The sequence below is a fragment of the Paralichthys olivaceus genome, chromosome 5 (assembly GCF_024713975.1).
Source record: "Paralichthys olivaceus isolate ysfri-2021 chromosome 5, ASM2471397v2, whole genome shotgun sequence".
Lineage (NCBI taxonomy): Eukaryota > Metazoa > Chordata > Actinopteri > Pleuronectiformes > Paralichthyidae > Paralichthys > Paralichthys olivaceus.
The window spans coordinates 16,231,109-16,247,996 of record NC_091097.1 but is presented as its reverse complement, the minus strand read 5'-3'; the positions used below and the strand labels follow the sequence as shown (position 1 = coordinate 16,247,996).

General features: G+C 44.1%; 1 protein-coding gene across 11 annotated transcripts in view; it reads right to left on the bottom strand.

Moving 5' to 3' along the window:
- The window catches only part of cacna1aa (calcium channel, voltage-dependent, P/Q type, alpha 1A subunit, a), an 87,290-nt gene that overhangs the window by 10,669 nt on the left and 59,733 nt on the right, over nucleotides 1-16,888 (bottom strand). For 4 of the 11 annotated variants that reach the window (XM_069525274.1, XM_069525264.1, XM_069525270.1 and 1 more), the window contains 12 exons: nucleotides 16,740-16,805; nucleotides 16,237-16,334; nucleotides 15,967-16,117; nucleotides 15,660-15,787; nucleotides 12,615-12,711; nucleotides 8,084-8,201; nucleotides 7,504-7,611; nucleotides 6,332-6,435; nucleotides 4,783-4,892; nucleotides 4,546-4,678; nucleotides 1,640-1,753; nucleotides 286-324 (listed from right to left, as the gene is read on the bottom strand). In XM_069525274.1, the coding sequence (XP_069381375.1) occupies nucleotides 286-324; nucleotides 1,640-1,753; nucleotides 4,546-4,678; nucleotides 4,783-4,892; nucleotides 6,332-6,435; nucleotides 7,504-7,611; nucleotides 8,084-8,201; nucleotides 12,615-12,711; nucleotides 15,660-15,787; nucleotides 15,967-16,117; nucleotides 16,237-16,334; nucleotides 16,740-16,805 (1,266 nt within the window). Of the gene's footprint in view, nucleotides 1-285; nucleotides 325-1,639; nucleotides 1,754-4,545; nucleotides 4,679-4,782; nucleotides 4,893-6,331; nucleotides 6,436-7,503; nucleotides 7,612-8,083; nucleotides 8,202-11,601; nucleotides 11,699-12,614; nucleotides 12,712-15,659; nucleotides 15,788-15,966; nucleotides 16,118-16,236; nucleotides 16,335-16,739; nucleotides 16,806-16,888 lie in introns of all 11 variants that reach the window. The other 7 variants (XM_069525268.1, XM_069525267.1, XM_069525269.1 and 4 more) reach the window with 7 other exon arrangements.

The following is a 16,888-nucleotide window of genomic DNA, read 5'->3' as shown; positions in this document are numbered from 1 at the left end:
GGGTGCTGGGGTCAGTTTGGAAGTTGGGCTGTTACCAGATTTGGTCATGCTGAAAAAATATTAACCTTAAAAATTCTATTTAAATTCTAGTGTAGAAATGATAAAGACACAACATGGAGACATGATAAATAAGGAAAACGCAGAGTTTCAGAGTGTGTAAGAGGAAAAGGGAGAGAAAACAGAGAGAAAACAGAGAGAGAGAGAGAGAGAGAGAGAGAGAGAGAGAGAGAGAGAGAGAGAGAGAGAGAGAGAAGAGAGACGAGACAGGGAAGACAGGGTACATACACTGAGGTTACTGCCACGTTGTTTCCCTCTCCTCCGCTGCTGTATGAGCACAGAGAAGACACACACACACACACACAGCCACAAATACACCAAAGTCACACATGGAGGATACATAAAGAACCAGAAAGGGAGGCAGAGGGAAGGGAGACAGGGATGGATGGATACACAGTGAAAAAGATAAAAGAAGGGGTACAGAGGAATACAAGTAAAAAGGAGAATTAGTTGGGGTTTAACCCAAAAAGAGATGGGGTGCAACAGTGAAGAGAGGAAAGAGAGAGACAGGAAGAGGAGGAGGGACAGAGAGAGTCTGATTAGACACCGAAGCAGCAGTGAAGGTGGAAGAGAAAGACTTACCACAGACACTGCGGGTGGCTGGAGCCAGAACAGTGTAATACACAACTTCACCATGAAAAAGCTCAATCAACGGCACCGCGGTCACAACAACGGCAATGACGACAATCAGCAAAGAGACACACAGATATGGAGACGCACATTCACAGAAACACACACACACACACATGACAAAAGTCAAACGGCAGACAACAATGTGACAGGAACAGTGTGAGAGAACATGTACTGTACAACACACACGCACACACACACGTATACGCACACACGCTTGGAACATTTAATATCATGCTGGTTCCAGTCCTGGTTGAAAAAAAAACAACAGCTCCCAAAATTGAAAAAGAGGCAGAACATTTTTAACAGGAAGGAAGAGACAGTTTAGTAGAAGATCAACAAAAGATAAATGAATCAGGGTTCTGACAAAAAAGAGGAAATAATGGGGTCAGAAAAGTGCTTCAACTGCATGTGTGTGTGTGCGAGTGTGTGTGTGTGCGTGTGTGTGTGCGAGTGTGCTCACATTGATCTGTTGTGTGCATGTGACAACCAGAGCACTGACTGGGAGATGAAACAATATAAGATGGATGAGTGTGTTTGATGGAAAACGGAACGACCACTGTTAAAAAACTTCAATGCAGGTGTAGGATGAGATAAAGACAAGAGGAGAGAAGAGAAGAAGAAAGAAAAGGAACAGAAGGTCTAACTTTGCCTCGCTGTGGTGCTTCTGAATTCTAGTTGGGAGTTTCAGCAAAAACATTTTCCTTCGGGAAAGGACGGCCCCGCAACACAAGTGGTTTTGTGGCTAAAAATGTGATTCATACCAAACTGCTTTAATTTAGAAGAAATCCCTTTAACCCTTTGCTAAACTTGCTCCAACATGGATTCCAGGGAACACAGCAACACGTCTTTAAGCAAAGAGTCAGACCTTTATGAATGTGATCAAACAAAAGGAACATATATGTAATGAGGGGGAATAGAACGAGAGTGGAAAAGTGAGAATGCTGCTCACTTGGTTGTCGCCTGGGAGGCGGGGCATGGAAGCGGCCCTGCCGTGGCCTTCCATTGGTGGAAAGTGCTCAGTATCCGAGTAACCATCCTGCCCCATCTCTCTCATCTCTACCGTCTGCAAACAGAGCAGGAGAGCAGGAGATGGTGTGACTGGCTGCCATGAAAACTGATAGGGGAGCAGGGGGTGGGGGAAAGTTTGTTATCCAAAGAAAGCTCAGGTCTCAGAGAAGAAGAAGCAGTCAGAGGGAGAATCTGATGAGAGAGAGAGAGTGTGTGTGTGTGTGTGTGTGTGTGTGTGTGTGTGTGTGTGTGTGTGTGTGTGTGTGTGTGAGTGTGAGTGTGTGTGAGTGTGAGTGTGAGTGTGTGTGTGTGTGTGTGTGTGTGTGGTGAGTGACTTTGCCACTTTCTTTGTTGTTTTGGTTTTAAATGAATGAAATGTGGATAAGACTGAGAGTATTTTCCAAACAAAATCTGTTTGTGTGTTTGCTGTCAAACACCGAGCAGCCAGCGAATACTGGCACAGGAAGGTGGAGACTCTCTGTTTATACCAGATGGAGCTTGTGAGTCAGAGCAGGAACGGATTTGAGAGGAAAATCATATGCAGCTCAGACAATGTGTGAAAAAAAGACATCTGATCAGCAGAGGTGGGATGTAACAAAGTATTTCATTACTTAAGTACATTTTTCAGTATCTTTACTATACTTATGTAGATTTATTTTCACTTTCCATCCACTACAAATATCAGCAAGTATCTGTACTCTCTACTCCTCTACATTTTTACAATATATTTCTTCACATTGTTTTTCTATATCTGTAAAAGTTCAGATCAGTAATGAGAGGGGAACTGACGGTGAGACCACACCACGAGACTAGTGGACTGTTGGAGAGGAGGATACTCGAAAATAACTTTGAGTACTTTACATATATTAAGTACTTAAAAATAATATAAAAAGTTAACCAAGTACATTTTCGTCTATTTATTTGTACTTTTACAATAATACTTCCTCCACCATTTCTGATCAGATGTTGTTGGCACTGGCACATTGTGCGTTTTAACTGAGGTTGTGTAAAATGTTTTGGTCAGAACTATAGTCTGTTTCAATCGCCAATCAGCAAGTCTTCATTTCTCCCGTAGTTTTGGTTTCCAGCTCCAAATGTGCAAGACGGCAGCGTTCGCATGTGGGATATGTTAGCTTCATTTCTGAATAGTGGGAGAAAGTGGAGGCGCATCGTCCATCTTTATAAACAGTAAGGTAAGAGGCAGTGCCAGCTACTTCAGCAGGTACATTTTTACATTTATTTAAATGCTCGCTTGCAACATGTGCTGACTGCTCATTGACTGCCGTCTCATTTCAGGGTTGTGTTGTCTCATATTGCCTGATGTTCTTATGATTCGATTTGCCTTCCATCTAACTGGTTTGCATGAAGCCCACAGCCACTCTCTTCTATCCAACTTTTAAACTTCTCTCGACCTCTGTTGACTGATATGGAGAAGTGTTATTGCGTTGACTGATACAGGGACCTGTCAGCCGCTGGAGGAGGTCTACAAGCAGAGAGGTTTAACGACATGAAGACGGACACATGAACCGCAAGACAGACTCCGAATGAAATGAGCAAACTCATGGTGAAGGAAAACTTCACTCAGATAGAAAATTGCGTTTAAAAAAAAATGTCTGAGAGATGGAGCCAGTCAAAGAATGGTCAACGCTATATCACTGGGAACTTAAGAATCGAGGTAAGACAGATTGCATTAAAATGATCGACGAGGCAACAAGGCAGGACAGATGAGAGCGCATGAGCTCGGAACTTCTCTATTTTGTGCCTTGGAGAGATAGTTGTCCAGTCCATTTTTAGCTTGAGCAAATATCTTTGCCCTGTTCAGACCTGGTATTAACATCTGATGGTGTCTCCTGTGATCACTTGTAATCGCATCTCACTTCCCTGCTCAACGTGCAAATAAACACGCATGACATTTGTGTTCATGAAGACCAAATAATGTCGTTTTTACACAGTCCCGAGTTTAAAGGTGTGTCCAATGACAATGTCTGTGCATGTTGGTGTGTGCTTGTGTCTTTTGAGCAAAAGAGAGAGAGCAAACGGAGTTAAGAGGGGCTGAATGAATCAATGAGGCATTGGCAGCTCTGCTATGAGGAAAGATTTTACTTTCTATCCATCGTGAAAATGTAGGAGGTCAGAGGATGTCCTTCGTATGTGGCCCAGGACACATTTGCGCTTGCACAGTGAAATAAATGTGACCACGTGTCTCAGACGGCCTCTGAATGTGGATCTCAGGACGCATCAAGGGTGCGTTTGGATGCGTTCAAACCCGACCACTTGCGATCGGATCCCTCTGGATGGATGTTCATACCAGATCTGAATGGAGTCTTGTTTACTGGAGAGAAGCTTCAGATTACACAGCACATGAAGGAAGTTGTTTGTTCTCACACTGACCAGGGTAACCTCAAGTTTATGTGTAGGATACCATTGATGATGTTGATTTGACAAGAAGGGACTGAGAAGCAAGAATCAAGTGGATGCCCTGATCAACAACAGGCTGCTGCGTTTCTATTTTAACCTCAGTTATAATGAACCAAAACAAACGTGATGTCTCTGTGACTTCACCTGATTCAGGAGTTTAGTGAATAACACAAACTCTGCTCTCCATAGAAGTGGAGACACAATCTGTATCACACTTCATTTTACCTTCAGTGTCCTCAGCTCCGCTTTGCTCTGGTTCATTTGGTAGCAATGACATGAAAGTCAAAACAAATGTTGAATGGATCGAGTGTTTGTACTTGTTCACAAAAACGACAAGGATGTTTTCATGTATGTTGTCTGTATAGTGTGTCTGGGTGTGATGGTGTGTGTGTGGTCCTAGGTGTGTGTGTGTGTGTGAGAGCTGTCTACCTGAGAGTTGCTCATGCTTCCCAGGCCATCCTCAGGGTGTCCCTCTGGGCTCCAGCTGCCAACTTTCTGGGACATCTCCTGAGCACGGGCTGTCACCCATGAATGGCTCTCCGGGACCCCCCCCTCCACTGGCCTATGGCGCGCACGCACACACACACACACACACGTTCTATAACTGGTCTGCTTTCAACGGAGCACCTCCTGTGACGTCAAACACGCAAACAACATTCAACTCACAGGCTGTTTACAGTCGTCTCAGGTGGAGGGAGGGCGTTGTTAAGTCCCGGGCCCCCATCCTGGGTGGGGGAAGGAGGTTCCACGCGCTGAAACAGTAATGGCGTTCGATTCTGTGTGAGATATACAACATGGCCGTCGCCAGCTATCAGGCAGACTGACAGGGAAATGGGAAGGAAAAGATGCAGAGCAGGAGCAGAGGGGACGTAGAAAAGGGGGCTGTCGGCTGAAGTGAGACAAAAGAAGTGAGGTGAGGGGTCTCGGATGCCCAGCAGCTGGCTGGAGGAGGAGATGGGTGCATTCTGGGACATAACAGTCCTATCTTTCTGGATCCAGAACTCTTAACCATTAGAGGCCCTTATACTGAAAAGCCCAAACAGGAATTCACCCACTCAGTAGCTCAGGATCCGATGGATAGGAATGATCAGTAATTTTTCTGGATTTCATGTGATGATCAATTGTCATCTGATGATGGATTTAAATACTGTGATGTTGATGTAGAAAGCTGAAGAAAATACATTTCAGTGAAACTGGAAGTAAAGAAGAGGGGAGCGGTAAGAGAGGGGCCTCGTTCAGAAGAGGGATAGAGAACATTGTGGCAGAAAAACACTGCACAAACCCTGTGGAAGGGAACATATACCAGGTGAAATGCATGATGGGACAAGTCAAATATGAAACTTTGCATTCAGCCATACAATTATTTGTCATACACTTAAGATGTTGCAACTGTAACACCTAATAACAACCTCTCCCCACTTTAATGTGCTCATAAACGTGTTAAACATGCAAGTTGGATAAAAAAAGCACCAACAAATTAAATCTTTCACAGTCTAATTTCCCAATTTTTGAGCTTTGTGAATTTAAAAACAAGTAATTTCCTTGTTTCAAATCCAAACGGTGGGAAACCTCCTAAATCCATGTGTGCAAGATCAAAATATGATGTCACACTTTTATTAAAGGGGGCGGTGTGCAGACAGAAGGTTGCGGTGCTATCGTGATGCAAATCTAACATTCCTGGGTCACAAGCTTGGAGTATGGGGAGTGAGAAGGTAAAGGTGTCTTCACAAGCGGTCGAGACGAGAGGGCCGAAGGTTTCCATGATGTTGAGGCATGGGCACCTTAAGGACTGTGACAACATCTCAGCCTGCTTGAAAATACAATATAAACTGGTAAAATATGCACATTAACTTAAACCAACTCCTGTATTATTGTTGTATTGAGTATAAATTACGTTTTTGTCTGCTCAGAGCTAAAGTTACTGTAAATGAATAAGTGACAAACTGTGTCCAGCAGATGGCAGCATTGATTCTGCTGTTGGTCAAGAAGCCTTGCATGAGGGAGCAGATTGTGAAGTTTTTATTTTCACCTCCTGTTTGGACTTTTCTATGTGACTGAATGAAGACTCCTCCCTGATCTACAGGAGTTGTCACAGCCCAGGCTCGTATGAATGGGGGCAGCAGCCCTGCAGCCTTGATTTCAGTGCGTCAGTCTGCCTTTAAAAGGGTCGGATGCAGGTCGAGTGGAGGCTTATTCTGCCTGAAGACGACAATACCTGCTCATCACGAAGAGCCTGCGAGCGCTTGATCTTGCTCTGGCGGTAGTACTCCATGATCATCATGGCAGCGTAGATTTTCCCCACTGTCAGGTCTGTCGCTGCTGAGAGAATGACAAGTTACCCTGCAAGATTAGACCCTTTGGTATGGACCCTGAGCGCAAGGAATGGCAGAGAGGGGTGATGCGTGCACACAGGAAAACACTCACTCTCACACACAGATCTCACATACACATGAACATTGAGCAAAAGGTCTTTTCACAGACAGATTGATATTTTTTAAAAATCTTAAGTCACTTATTTTTTCTTTTCTTTTTTTTTTTTAAAGGCTTTTTGTTTTAACTTTATATGGTACAGATGTCAAATCTTGTATCGGAGGATCTCATGCCTGCAACAGACAATGCTTGGTATGAAATACCAAACAACAAAACAAAACGCGGTCGCTTCAGGAATTAGTAATCATGCGATCATAAGAATTACACAAAAATAATAACACAATAAAATCTGCGATTGAAAATGAATATTTGGACTTGATTGCAAATTTATTTTCAATATATACTAAATTTTCTAGCTCCTAAATATGCTAATAGCAAATTTCATGCACTGCACAAACTAAAATAACGGCTGTATTGGGCAACTGTGCACTTGTTCTCAGTCTAAATAATAGTTTAAATACATAGTGTTTTTTGTCACATGCAATCAGCCACTTAACGCACAGAACTGACTGCCCCTGGAGTGAAAAGACATCTATAGAGAGTTGATCTATAGTAGGGCACCCTCTGATCTCAGGCACAGACAGCTGGGGGTCTCCGACTAGTGACGGGTCTTTTCTAGTCAGTGTGCTTTCTGTTGCTAGAGGATGGTGTGTGTACAGCTGTCTGTTTCTGTAGGTGCTGACTGTTTGTGTCCACATCTTAGCCGTACACTACTTGGGCTTCTGTTGCTGATGTTGATGATATAAATATGTCTCGACAGACTAGAGGTGTGAGGTCCTGCATGTTTGTGGGGGGGGGGCGATGTGCCAGCTGATTCAGAGGGTGCAGCAGTGAGAGAGACTGGCTGAGAGAAGCGGTCCTCGGGTGGCGTGAAGAGAAAACAAACGTCGGAGCGCCGGGCGTCGCAGGGTGGCTGCATCCAAGCCGCATTGCTGCGCCTGCACTCTTTCAACTTACACTTGTGCGGCGTCACCAGCAAATCCAGAGTCTTTTGGGAGAGGTTGGGCCAGATCGCCATCATCTCTTTCCTCAGCTCTGCGTCCATCTGGTGCTTGTCAATACCACCTAGGCATATTCAACGAACACACACATGCGTGCATGCACACACGCACACACACGCACGCATGCACGCACAGACAGATACACGGACAAACATGCCCAAACAAGTACATAGACAAACCCAAAGTCAGACATGTGGACATGCATGCACACAAGAGGAACAGTACCATCCAGACAAAAGGTAAGAGGGAGGACACACAGACATGAAAACAAACAGACAGAAGAAAGTTTCTATTAGTTAGATAACAATAGGAGATACGATCAATTCAACTGTAGAGGACGATGTACGCAGGCTGAGATTCCACAGGACCTCAACCTTCACGCCACACACACTAACAGTAGGAGAAGCATCAGGAGGAGCCGGAGGCCTCTGGGTTCACGGCACAGAGAAAGCAGACGTGTGCTGCACTCGAGGGGGGGGAGAAAACAGAGCCTTTAAAAATGTTTGAATCAAAGGAGGTAAGAGGGATTTCCAAACCTTCCGTACCACCCTTGGCGATCTTGATGTCCAGAGCCGTGCGGATCAAGGCCATGAGGGTGGAGTTGAAGTGGACCGTGTTGTCGTCGGCCACGGGCAGATCCATGCGGAGCAGCCTCTGTGGGAGAGCCAATCGAGGGAGAAGCCGTGAGAGAACTGGGGTGGCGTGTGTGTGTGTGTGTATGTGTGTGTTTGGAACCTCCAGGTGACAGGAAGGGGGGAAAGGGAGCGAGGAGAAAGAAAGGGGGTTGAGGAGGGTGAAGGAGCTGTGAAGAACATCTGCAGCAGCCAATGACCACGTCCGTCTCTTCCTGTAACACGTTTATACTCGGATGTGGTGTCAAATTGCACATATTTAAATTTTAGTGCTGGATTCAAAGATTTTTAAAGTGTTTTCTGATATGAAAGAGACTGTGAGCACCACGGTGACCGTTAAAGACTAGATCTAGAATCATCCACACCTTATATACATCCAATCATTTCACTCTCATGTTACGTTTGTATGCGTTTCGATGCCTCACAGGTTTGTTGAATCTGAAAAATTGAACCATTAATGAGAAAACAGGAGGAACAACTGAACCGCAGGTCTGGCTATCCACAGCTCCTCCTAGGGGTTTGGAGGTTCACATTGAAAACAACAGAGACCAGATGACAAACCAATAAACCACAAAATGATCTAAGGAAAGGGAACTTTTGTTTTCGTTCATTGGTTTGATCCTTTTTCTTTGGTCTTGTTGGTTTATATAAGATACACAGACACACACCAACTGACAGATGACGTTCGTGTGCGTGTGGTGACAGAAAACGGCGAAAACCCAGACATGCAGCATATCATGCTTCCCCTCTACATCCTGATTAAATGCCTCTCCTTTAATCCATCTATCAAAACTTTTTTTTTAATCCACACAACCCCCACCCCCCCAAAAACCCTTCTTGCACATCCCACCCTCATGCGGCATGCGATGCGCACACAATAGGCCTCACAGGACAAGCAGCTGCACAGCCGTACACAGAAAGCATCCTCTGTTGACAACATTACAATGAGTTTGTGAGTTGTTTTTTAACGTGACTGTTCTTGGAGGGAAATAAGAAAATCTGTAGACAATGGGGCTATAGGCTGTAACGATAGAGCAACTAGCTCTATCGCTAATCATCTGATGTCTAATGTGTGAGAAATGGGCACACACTCGGAGGTTAATAGGTGAGAGAGAGCAGCATTCTGTGGAAAAAGAAATATGAAGGAGGAACTAAACAATGGCCGCCATGGAAATGTTGTTTTGGTGCATGATTGCAGGCGACCGTAATCCACGTGTGTGTAGGAAATATGTGATGAACATTCTGCCAGAAAATAGATGTAAGAAGAGGTGAAGGAAAAGAGATGATAGAGGAATAAAGATTGATTGTTTATAAGCTCGAGCAGGTAAAGAGAGAAAAAGTGACCAAACTACTAGACGAAAAAAAAGAAAGATAAACACATCACCATACTTAGTTGGCTGTGTCTGTGGATAAAAAAAAGCGATCCTGCCTGTAGGCTCTGCTGTCTCGCCTCAGGACAGAGAAGATCGGAGGTTATAAGCAGTGGAGCTAGACGGACCACTGTTCTGTGGACTGGACGGAAGGTCAAAGGTATAAGAGGCTGGGCTTTCTCTCATTGGTGCTTATGGAAAAATGGACAAGGGAGGTAATAATCATCGAGGAGCAGATAAAGATGCTCGGGAAGGGTTTAGCCAAACACCACGGATGAAAAGCACGTTAGGTTGTTGAGGAGGAGAGATTCACTTTAACTGCAGGGAGGAGGCTTTGGGTAAAACAGTTTGAGGGTAAAATGAAGAAGGTAGAAGAGAGAGAAAGCACCTGATGTAAAGATGGAAGATGGCAGAGGTTGGGGTTAAATACATAAACATGATTTACTAAGAAGGAAACAAAGCTCGAGCTGCAAAACCTGGGTGGAATAGTACCATTAAGCAACCAAGATGGTTTCACCCCTGTCCGTTTGTGTGTTTGTAAGATTATATAAAAACTACGGCTCAGGTTACCATGAAACTTGGTGGAAGGATGTGTCAGGGAAGAACCCATTATATTTTGGTGTGGATCCAGATCAGTCCGATTTCTTTAACATTGCAAGACAATGGATCTTGATGAAAAAATATCACTATGTGCAATTTGGTGCAGATCCAAATAAATAATCTGAATCAACTTTTAGTGGAGGTTATGAATGGGTAGGAAGACACATAATAAATTGTACTCTTATATAAACCACAACCATATGGAAGCATACTTAGTGTATAATATTAGCACTATTTTCGCAGGTCTGCTGGAGAAGGAGGGAGGATAAAGCAATGGTTGGCGATGGGGTGATCTCCTGTGCCTACAGGCTGTTTGGCCGGCTGCCCCCTGAGGCTCACAGTGATCCGCCAATGATGTCTCGTGATTCTGTCACGCTGATCACAAGAGGAGTTGCAGAAGATCGTGGTAACATGAATCTAAATCTGTTTGTTATCATTCTGTTTAACAATTCTAACAATTTGAGCACGATGAGGTGTGCCATGACAGACAGGGTGTGCGTGTGCAGGTGGTCGTGGTGGTTTACGGTCATGCAGAAGACAGGTGAGGGAGTGTGTAATGTGCGGGGAGGAGAGCGATTTGCAGGAGATGAAGGGGGGCTGGAAACAGAATAGAACTGCATTGACGACAGAACCAAAGGACAAAGAGAAGATTGGACTTGCAGATAGAAAAGGCTGCTCGGGGGAAGGGGAGGGGGGCTTGGAGCTGCTACATGAAGGGTGACAGAAAAAAGAACAGCCTCTGTGTGGCGACCAAAGGCTCTCAGAGGAAAACACATCACTGACACAAGCCCTTCTGCTCTCTCTACCATGAGGAATAACAGAGAAGATCCTAAGTGGAGGTTGATGTGACCTGATTCTGTGTGTGTTTGTGTGGAAATGTGTGCGAGTCCGCCCCCATCCACAGGACGGAACGAGTCAGAGGACGTAAGTCTGGCGGACCTTCCAAGCCCTGCTGCACACGCATGCTTCTAAGAGTGTGTGTCTTCAGCAGCGTCTACATGTGCGATAGATGAATATATTTCTTTTTTTGTACTGAAAATAATTGCTTTAACGTATACACTCACTACAATCACTCTGTTTGCAGAATAATATGAAGCAGTGCTGATTGTAATGTGCATACTTGTCTAAATGAGCTCGTGTCCATCGTATACGGTGCAAACGAGCTGAGAAGGTCCCTCTTTTCGTCCCCTCCTGTGGATACACAACCTGCCCAACCCCTCGTCATAAGTGTCTTGCTACCTGTGCCCACCAATCCCACACCACCACACAACGCCACAACACCGATCAGCCCACCCCCACTTTCCACGAGAAAAGAAACAGAAACAGAGAACCAAATAAACAACGACACTAAAGTTTACAGCACGTTGAGCGCTAATAAGTCCCGGGCCCCTCCCCCAAAAGCCCTCCCTGACACCCATACAAGACTCGGGTGTAGACGGGCTCCTTTCTGACCTTGTAGGCCACCCGTGCTGGACACCTCTTCCCGAGGCCTAGTGGAGGACACATGTGCCTCAGCATGTCATACATTTCCCTGCAACTGATCCTGCCACTGCATCATCGGCCAGTGCCACCAACCCGTTAACAAAAGAACAAAAGAAAGGGGAGAGACAGAGGTGTTGAGAAAGGGAGAAACAAGATGCAGCGAAAGAGAGATGGAGGAGACGAGTGATTAGAGGATAGAGTCAAAAAGAGAGAGGTGGGTCACAAAGTCAGAAATTGAGAGTAGACAAAGGGAGAGAGGGAAAACAAAGCAAAAGAACAAAACAACAGAAAGACAAGGTTATTGGGCTGATTTGGAGAAACTGTGGCCATGTGGCTCCTCTGTGAGCTACAGGACTCTAACACTGTCATGTGAAAAAAAGAGGGGGGGGTAAATGACAAAGGGAAAGGAGACAACAGGAGGAAGATTTGAGAAAAGAAATGTTCTCAAAAGACAATTCTGTTGAAGCAGGACAACAGTATATACGGTGCGTGTGTCCGAGTGTGTGCACAGAGGAGCAGGGCAGATGCCAAGCTACTCCTGCGCAGACGAGGAGAGAGGGGAGGAGGAGGAAGGGGTGTCAATGCAGTTTCTGTCTTTCCCCCAACCCCCAAAAACCAAGAACAATGCAACACTACAGTGGGCAACCATAGCTTGCTATAGTATAGCCATGGCTCCACAGCAAGCAAAATAAAAAGAATATTAAAAATAAAATAAAAATTATTTTAAAATGTGGTAAAACTTCTTAATATGCTTTTTTTTTTCTTTTTCATTTCACTTGTGCATTTCACATGCTTCTCTGGGTGTCTGCATTGTCCCGCACATTCTCTAAGCAGTTCAGAATGCAAGTCGATAATGGTGGAAAAGAAGTTGTAAAAATTGAAATGAAAAATAAATCAATAAATAAAGCAGCATTCATTCCATTCCTGGATGCTGTGGCTAGCACGTGTGGTTGAGAGAGATTTTGTTTGAGTGGAAGTCAAACCTTGCAGGCCACCCTATGGGGGCATTTCTTGCCTAAGCCCAGAGGCGGGTCGATAACTCGTAATAAACTGTACATGTCCTTATAATGAATGCGCCCGCTGCAAGAAGAATACAGGGAGTTAAGAAACACACGAGAGCACACACACAGGAGAACACACACAAAAACATCCAGAAATAAGAGAGAACATAGGGAGGAAGAGCACAAGATTGACAAGTATACACAGTAAATACTTTTATACTAAAATATGTTAACTATCAAATAATCTCTATAAATAGATTCTGCATAGGAATATGCAGAATCTGTAGGCGTGGGACACGATTTTGGAGCCAAAGTCTGTTTCTAGTTTGACCAATCACATTTGAGCAGACTTTGGTCGCCCGCAGGTTAACAGTCGGTAAGGAGAGAAAAAAAGACATTGGCTGAAATGCATCAGCTATCGGCCATTTTTCTGCATTCACATGCAAATAGCTGTTAATCATGATGAGCCAAAATGTCATCTGGACCTAAAGCACCCTCAAAAAATATCCGTTTGTGTTTTGTGTGCAGAAACGTTTGACTCATTCCTACTGATGTGTGACGTTCCACTGTAAATGGCAAATGGAAGATGGCGTCTACACTGGAAGCCACAAAATATTGGCTGTTGCCCCCAGAGGCTAATCATCAGACACTAGCCGATGGGACCCGAGATTGACTCTTAATGGATCGCAGAGTCTTCAGACAGATTCACACCTGAGTGCACCTATGCACACTCCACATACACATAGATGTACGCACACATAGACCCCCGTACACACCTGGTCTTAACATCCGTCATCAGAGTTCTGATCACAAGGCCCCAGCGCCAAGTACGTCTGTTCACCCCTGGCATTAAAATACACCCTGAATGTCTCCTGTGATACTTGTGATTGGATCTCACTTCTCCGCCCTACATGCAAATTAACACGTCGTGTGTGAGCGAAGACCAAATAATGTTGTTTTGAGCCCGTCTGAGTTTACAGATGTGTCACTGTTTGTGTGTCACCATTAAGAGAGAGAGATGCAGTGAAGATTTTATCAATTTAAGAAAAGTATCAGTCAGTACGTATACATGGGATAGCTTGATTAAGCCATATACCGATTTTGTAACTGGACGGGCTGCTGTCACTTGTCTGAGTATATATGCCGTTCAGAGAATCGAATAAATGGCCGGTGCCTGGCTGACTCCGCTAAGCTATGTGGCGCTGTAGCCCTTTCAATAGGTGGTTGTAGAGCCACCTCCGGTTGACCTATACGTCACAGCAACAACAAACTATCGGGCAACATTTCAAACAAAGATGGCGTACGGATCTCCTTGTGCGTCCAGAAGTGAGTTGTTGATTTCGCTGAAGCCATGCTGTCGTTTGACCTTTTCCGGCAACAACACTACTATTTATTAACAGTGCCCTCTCCTTCCACTTCCGGGTGAAAGCGGGAATGCAAAATTCGATTTAGATACGATGCCTGAGTATACAAGGCGTTAGAATGCTGACAATGAATTATCTAGGTGTTTTTTTCCAATTTTGAGATTCTGTTATGGTCCTTTTTTTTTACCGATGCAGATCGGACTAAGGTGTTTACATGCATTTTAAAAGTCCAAACTCTGTCTTATACGATCAGAAATTCGGTTCTTTGGCTGCATGTAACTCCACTGAGTGATGATACTCGAGGTCAGAGTTGATATTGTGGAGATAGTCACAAAGACCACCTCCGAATGTGATCTGGTGTGATTAGATCGCTTTCCGATCTGAATGCGTTCACACCTGAACTCAGAGACGTTCGACTTGAGATCAGATCACAAAAACCACATGTTAATACCAGGTGTGTACGGGGCCACACACACGCACATAAGCACACAATTTATTCATTTGTTTTATTCCTCTCCGTCTTTTCTCCAGTCCAAACCCCTGACAGGATATGTGCACGATATAATTAAGGAATTGCTAACAGAGTAGAAAAGCATATGCTTGGGTGAACAGCTAAATGCTTAATAGCTGCTTGTGTTGTGTGCAGATCGCCTCCCTCTTAAATATGTGTTCAGTGTCATCCACGTGTCTGTGCTTCCTTTCGTCTGCATCCCGAGCAGCTGTGTCCATTTCACAGTCCGTGATGTAGCAGTTGAAAAACAGCATGTTAGCTCCAAGACAAGCAATGCTCTAACACCTACGAGGTAACATTTTGAAATGAGACTTCACTTATTAATTTTCGTTTACGTATCTTTCCTGTAAATCTGATTATCAGCCTCTCATCTCTTTTTCCTTTACGTTCCTAACGCTGCTGTTTAAAGTATTCTACCTGTATGTGCAGTCTACAGGACAGCATGAGGGAAACACACAGGCACTGGAATACAGATACCATGAAACTTAGCATGTCTACAGTATGTTTAGGCTTCAGGAGTCAGACAGGGAGGAGGCTTGTTTGGAGTGTAGACGTTGCCACATTAAGTTTTTGGCAGTATTCAGATTCCAGAAGAAGGGAAGGTGTTTGGGAACGGGTTTGAGGGGGGGAGGTGGTTATTTAAGGACAGTTTACAGAAAAAGGGTGGAGGAGGAGGGGTTGTACGGTGCGAGAGAGATAACCAGCTGCCAGAGGTTTGAGGTTATTCTCTAATCCGTTACAGCCCTCTTGCAGCTATCAACTAATTGACGCTTGTGCTTTTGTCATGTGCCGTTTAAATTACAATGTGCTGGCGTTTGACCGAAATAAGTACGTAAAAAAAAACAGATTCACAAAACTGTTGAGAGGTCACTGCTTAGGCCTTGCTCTGTATGAATAAGCATATTAAAGAAACATACAAGAAACATACAATGAAGCATTTGGTGTGTCTGACGTCGTAAACAGCATCTGGATTTAGAAATGTGATATGTTGAGAGTTGAATATTTGGCCAATTCTAATTCCTGTGCAAACATAATGTGTGCAAGTGGTTCTAGGCAGGAAGATAAGAGTTTTCACTGTGAGCGGGTGTGTTTTAAAAAAAAAGAAGATATGTGTGAGTATGTGCACCCGAGGGCATGCATGTTACCACGCACCAGGCAGCAGGATCATACTCGGCCCATATCCTGACATACTCATCCAGGTGGTGAGGTCCCAGTATGGATGAATCTCTTGTCAGGTACTCAAAGTTGTCCATAATGACGGCTACGAACAGATTCAGCATCTACACATGAAAACACACGTGCACAAGAAGACAGCCGACGTTAAAAAATCATAGCCACGGGTGAAGTTACAATTTAAATTGCCTGTATTTTGTATATATACTCTATAATCTTATAATCACAAAAAAGATTATCCATCTGCTTGAATGGTGACAGAGGAGTTGGATCATTGTGTGCTCACCAAGAACGAACAGAAGAAGATGAAGGAGACAAAGTAGAGGTAGGCAAACTGGCTGCCACACTCTGGCTCTGTGTTCCCTGACAGGATGTCACAGTCTTTACTCCCCAGACATGACAGCATGATCTCGTGCCACGCCTCCCCTGTTGCACTCCTACAAAAACACAAAAAGAGATTCATTGATTCAGGATTCAAAAGATTTTTAAAAATGTTTTTGGACGATAAAGACCATGTAATGTAGACATTACAAACACAACATTGAAACACACGCACCTGAAGAGGAGCATGAGAGCCTGTACGAAGGTCCTGAAGTTGTTGTGCTGGTTGATGGCGCTCTCTCTTTCTTCTTCAATAGCAATATTCCCAAACAGCTGTCAAACACAAGAACTGTTAACATGGACTTTTTAAATCCAAAACTTTAAAACTAGTTTACAAAATCTAAGGACATACCATCATTGTATTTAATTTTATAATTTATCAATTTCATTGGTAGAATTTAATTTATTTTTAAATGTTTATACAGATTCTATTCTTTCTTTTAAGCACTTTGCCTCCTTTATTGGCTCCTGGCACCTTGAATCTACCTCTGTGTATGAAATGTCCACTGCTTTCTTAATTAACCTTTCCCTCCCATCATGCCCCGACTCCTTACGACCACCATCCTCCTCCAGCTGCTTCTATACCTCGTCAACCTACTTATCATCGTTACCCTATAAAATACATTTAATGCTTCCCAAATGCATCCTAGCACATTTTAGCACAAGGCCGTCACCCACCTGCATCCCAATGATGGCGTAGATGAAGAACAGCATGGCAATGAGGAGGCAGACATAAGGCAGAGCCTGAGGAGAGATACATTCATCGTATGAGGGCCTCGTGCACGCTAGTTTACGAGACTGCACAGAGGAATTGTCTATGTATATGT